The sequence below is a fragment of the Salmo salar genome, chromosome 09 (genome assembly GCF_965601325.2).
Source record: "Salmo salar chromosome 09, fSalSal1, whole genome shotgun sequence".
Classification (NCBI taxonomy): Eukaryota; Metazoa; Chordata; class Actinopteri; order Salmoniformes; family Salmonidae; genus Salmo; species Salmo salar.
Genome location: NC_138299.1, coordinates 57,151,501 through 57,157,500, shown reverse-complemented (window position 1 = coordinate 57,157,500; position 6,000 = coordinate 57,151,501). Strand labels below are relative to the sequence as shown.

The following is a 6,000-nucleotide window of genomic DNA, read 5'->3' as shown; positions in this document are numbered from 1 at the left end:
CATTGATGATCTTCAGAGGCGACTCGGAACATATTCCAGTCCACGTTATCAGCGCAAATTCTGATTGGCCGGACCAAAGCTGCGGCTGTACCACTGGAACTTCCCTCTTTGTTTGTAGGTGGGGAGAAGCAAGATGGAGGCATGGTCTGATTTGCCAAAAGGAGGACGTGAGAGGGCCATATACCCGTGTCGGAAAGGCGTGTAGCAGTGGTCAAGAGTGGAATTTTTGCGAGTTAGACAGTCGCTGTGTTGATAAAAATTTGGGAGCATGGTTCTCAAATTACTTTTGTTAAAGCCCCACGCAACAATGAACACTGCCTCCGGGAATGTGGTCTCCAGTTTGTTCAGGGTCAAACGAAGATCTTTGAGAGCTTTTTGCTGTCGGCTTGGGGCAGGATGTACACAGCCATGGCTATAATCTCTGAGAACCCTCTCGGAAGAATGGGCCTCTGGTGAAAGCTAGGTAATTGTAGTGTAATTATGGCAGAGACTGACTGACTTGCTCTGAGAACTAATGGTTCCTTCTTAACGAGCTGAAGTCATTAGAAAATACGATTTAAGGCCTGTTTATTATAACGGACGATTTAAGACTGTTTCTTCTCCTGACGTTAGTTCAGAACTGATCGTCAATCTGCTGTAGTCTTCCCTGCTGTTAGCAGTCAGGACCATCAGAGAGAGCGGTGTACCCACAACAGTACTGCAGAGAGAGACTGTAGGGTAGTAACACGATGTGGAAGCCGTGTGTCTCAAGGCCACAGAGGGTAGCCTCATCAATACATTCTACTACTACCTCTACTACCACAGAGGGTAGATCCATCAATACATTCTACTACTACCTCTACTACCACAGAGGGTAGCTCCATCAATACATTCTACTACCTCTACTACCACAGAGGGTAGATCCATCAATACATTCTACTACTACCTCTACTACCACAGAGGGTAGCTCCATCAATACATTCTACTACCTCTACTACCACAGAGGGTAGCTCCATCAATACATTCTACTATCTCTACTACCACAGAGGGTAGCTCCATCAATACATTATCCTACTACCACAGAGGGTAGCTCCATCAATACATTCTACTACTACCTCTACTACCACAGAGGGTAGCTCCATCAATACATTCTACTATCTCTACTACCACAGAGGGTAGCTCCATCAATACATTCTACTACTACCACAGAGGGTAGCTCCATCAATACATTCTACTACCTCTACTACCACAGAGGGTAGCTCCATCAATACATTCTTACTACCACAGAGGGTAGCTCCATCAATACATTCTACTACCTCTACTACCACAGAGGGTAGCTACATCAATACATTATACTACTACCTCTACTACCACAGAGGGTAGCTCCATCAATACATTCTACTACTACCTCTACTACCACAGAGGGTAGCTCCATCAATACATTCTACTACTACCTCTACTACCACAGAGGGTAGCTCCATCAATACATTCTACTACTACCTCTACTACCACAGAGGGTAGCTCCATCAATACATTCTACTACCTCTACTACCACAGAGGGTAGCTCCATCAATACATTCTACTATCTCTACTACCACAGAGGGTAGCTCCATCAATACATTATCCTACTACCACAGAGGGTAGCTCCATCAATACATTCTACTACTACCTCTACTACCACAGAGGGTAGCTCCATCAATACATTCTACTATCTCTACTACCACAGAGGGTAGCTCCATCAATACATTCTACTACTACCACAGAGGGTAGCTCCATCAATACATTCTACTACCTCTACTACCACAGAGGGTAGCTCCATCAATACATTCTACTACTACCACAGAGGGTAGCTCCATCAATACATTCTACTACCTCTACTACCACAGAGGGTAGCTACATCAATACATTATACTACTACCTCTACTACCACAGAGGGTAGCTCCATCAATACATTCTACTACTACCTCTACTACCACAGAGGGTAGCTCCATCAATACATTCTACTACTACCTCTACTACCACAGAGGGTAGCTACATCAATACATTCTACTACTACCTCTAGTACCACAGAGGGTAGGTACATCAATACATTCTACTACTACCTCTACTACCACAGAGGGTAGCTCCATCAATACATTCTACTACTACCTCTACTACCACAGAGGGTAGCTCCATCAATACATTCTACTACTACCTCTACTACCACAGAGGGTAGCTCCATCAATACATTCTACTACTACCTCTACTACCACAGAGGGTAGCTCCATCAATACATTCTACTACTACCTCTACTACCACATAGGGTAGCTCCATCAATACATTCTACTACTACCTCTACTACCACAGAGGGTAGCTACATCAATACATTCTACTACTACCTCTAGTACCACAGAGGGTAGCTACATCAATACATTCTACTACTACCTCTACTACCACAGAGGGTAGCTCCATCAATACATTCTACTACTACCTCTACTACCACAGAGGGTAGCTCCATCAATACATTCTACTACCTCTACTACCACAGAGGGTAGCTCCATCAATACATTCTACTATCTCTACTACCACAGAGGGTAGCTCCATCAATACATTCTCCTACTACCACAGAGGGTAGCTCCATCAATACATTCTACTACTACCTCTACTACCACAGAGGGTAGCTCCATCAATACATTCTACTATCTCTACTACCACAGAGGGTAGCTCCATCAATACATTCTACTACTACCACAGAGGGTAGCTCCATCAATACATTCTACTACCTCTACTACCACAGAGGGTAGCTCCATCAATACATTCTACTACTACCACAGAGGGTAGCTCCATCAATACATTCTACTACCTCTACTACCACAGAGGGTAGCTCCATCAATACATTCTACTACTACCTCTACTACCACATAGGGTAGCTCCATCAATACATTCTACTACTACCTCTACTACCACAGAGGGTAGCTACATCAATACATTCTACTACTACCTCTAGTACCACAGAGGGTAGCTACATCAATACATTCTACTACTACCTCTACTACCACAGAGGGTAGCTCCATCAATACATTCTACTACTACCTCTACTACCACAGAGGGTAGCTCCATCAATACATTCTACTACCTCTACTACCACAGAGGGTAGCTCCATCAATACATTCTACTATCTCTACTACCACAGAGGGTAGCTCCATCAATACATTCTCCTACTACCTCTACTACCACAGAGGGTAGCTCCATCAATACATTCTACTATCTCTACTACCACAGAGGGTAGCTCCATCAATACATTCTACTACTACCACAGAGGGTAGCTCCATCAATACATTCTACTACCTCTACTACCACAGAGGGTAGCTCCATCAATACATTCTACTACTACCACAGAGGGTAGCTCCATCAATACATTCTACTACCTCTACTACCACAGAGGGTAGCTCCATCAATACATTCTACTACTACCTCTACTACCACAGAGGGAAGCTCCATCAATACATTCTACTACTACCTCTACTACCACAGAGGGTAGCTCCATCAATACATTCTACTACTACCTCTACTACCACAGAGGGTAGCTCCATCAATACATTCTACTACTACCTCTACTACCACAGAGGGTAGCTACATTAATAAGTTCTACCTTTTTTTGTCAAATTTCGTTTTCCCTGTCTGTTTTCTCTTTCTTTTCTAGAATGTTCTCATTGTCCAGATTTAACAACAGATAGAAATGTCTAACTCCTCTCGTCCTCTCGTCCTCTCCTCTCGTCCTCTCCTCTCGTCCCCTCCTCTCGTCCTCTCGTCCTCTCTTCTCTTCAGCATGTGATGAGTGGTCAGTGCTTCCCAGACCAGACCTCCACCATGATGTCAACCGCTTCGGACACACAGCCATCATCAGCGACAGGTACAGAAACACCCTCTGATTGGTCAGGTACAGAAACACCCTCTGATTGGTCAGGTACAGAGACACTTTCTATTGGGACAGAGTGGCAAATGTTGTACTGTAAACTGGGACAGTTGTTGTACTGTAAACTGGGACAGATGTTGTACTGTAAACTGGGACAGATAGTGGACAGTAAACTGGGACTGATGGTGGACAGTAAACTGGGACAGAGTATGGACAGTAAACTGGGACACATGATGGACAGTAAACTGGGACAGATAGTGGACAGTAAACTAGGACAGATGTTGGACAGTAAACTGGGACAGATGAAGGACAGTAAACTGGGACAGATAGTGGACAGTAAACTGGGACAGATTGTGGACAGTAAACTGAGACAGATGTTGTACTGTAAACTGGGACAGATGTTGGACAGTAAACTGGGACAGATGAGGACAGTAAACTGGGACAGATGTTGTACAGTAAACTGGGAAAGATGTTGTACTGTAAACTGGGACAGGTGTTGTACTGTAAATTGGGACATTTGTTGGACAGTAAATTGGGACAGGCGTTGACAGTAAATTGGGACAGATAGTGGACAGTAAATTGGGACAGATCGGGGACAGTGAACTGGGACAGATGGGGACAGTAAACTGGGACAGATGTTGTACTGTAAACTGGGACAGATGTTGTACTGCAAACTGGGACAGATGTTGGACAGTAAACTGGGACAGATGTTGGACAGTAAACTGGGACAGATAGGGGACAGTAAACTGGGACAGATGGAGGACAGTAGATGGGACAGATGGGGGACAGTAAACTGGGACAGATGATGGACAGTAAACTGAGACAGATGTTGGACAGTAAATTCAGACAGATAGTGGACAGTAAATTGGGACAGGTAGGGACAGTAAACTGTGACAGATGGAAGACAGTAAACTGGGACAGATGTTGTACTGTAAACTGGGACAGATGTTGTACTGTAAACTGGGACAGATAATGGACAGTAAACTGGGACAGATGTTGGACAGTAAACTGGGACAGATAGTGTACTGTAAACTGGGACAGATGTGGTACTGTAAACTGGGACAGATGTAAGACAGTAAACTGGGACAGATGGTGGACAGTAAACTGGGACAGATGTTATACTGTAAACTGGGACAGATGGGGGACAGTAAACTGGGTGAAGAAAAAGCCAACGGACCTTCAATAGGCCAGTTCTACCAGTTCTACCAGTTCTACCAGTTCTGCCAGTTCTACCAGTTCTACCAGTTCTGCCAGTTCTACCAGTTCTACCAGTTCTACTAGTTCTGCCCATAGATTATGTGGTTCATTATTATGAGCTCTGTGGTAGAACGTCAGACAGGACATCAGCCTGTCCCCTCTCATTCTCCTCCTCAGATCAGACAGGACATCAGCCTGTCCCCTCTCATTCTCCTCCTCAGATCAGACAGGACATCAGCCTGTCCCCTCTCATTCTCCTCCTCAGATCAGACAGGACATCAGCCTGTCCCATCTCATTCTCCTCCTCAGATCAGACAGGACATCAGCCTGTCCCCTCTCACTCTCCTCCTCAGATCAGACAGGACATCAGCCCCCCCCCCCCTCCCTCCAGGGCTGGTGACTGTATGACCTCTGTCAGGGGTCTGTCAGGATGACATCACACAGGAAGTAGGACATGTAGAGGATTTTGAATAACATTTTATTGGTCGTCCTGGCACATTCTCCCCGTCTCGTCGTCGTTAGTAATCAGGCCTATAACTGATGTGTCGTCAACAAAGTTGATTGTTGAGTTGGAGGCGTGCGTGACCACGCAGTCGTGGGTGAACAGGGAGTACAGGAGGGGGCTGAGCACGCACCCCTGGGGGGCTCCCAGTGTTGAGGATCAGCGTGGCAGACATGTTTTTTTGTTAATTCTTTCCAGTGTGTCAAGTAATTATCTTTTTTGTTTTCTCATGGTTTGGTTGGGTCTAATTGTGTTGCTGTCCTGGGGCTCTGTGGGGTGTGTTTGTGTTTGTGAACAGAGCCCCAGGACCAGCTTGCTTAGGGGACTTTTCTCCAGGTTCATCTCTCTGTAGGTGATGACTTTGTGGTGGAATGTGTGGACATCACTTCCTTTTAGGTGGTTGTAGAATTGAACAACTCTTTTCTGG

The 6,000-nt window shown here is 45.2% G+C and overlaps 1 protein-coding gene across 5 annotated transcripts in view; it reads left to right on the top strand.

Annotated features, from left to right (window-relative positions):
- LOC106591480 (attractin) overlaps nt 1-6,000 on the top strand; it is a 752,137-nt gene that overhangs the window by 289,240 nt on the left and 456,897 nt on the right. For all 5 annotated transcript variants that reach the window (XM_045723805.2, XM_045723804.2, XM_045723802.2 and 2 more), the window contains exon 11: nt 3,787-3,871. In XM_045723805.2, coding sequence (XP_045579761.1) covers nt 3,787-3,871 — 85 coding nt within the window. The remainder of the gene's footprint in view (nt 1-3,786; nt 3,872-6,000) is intronic.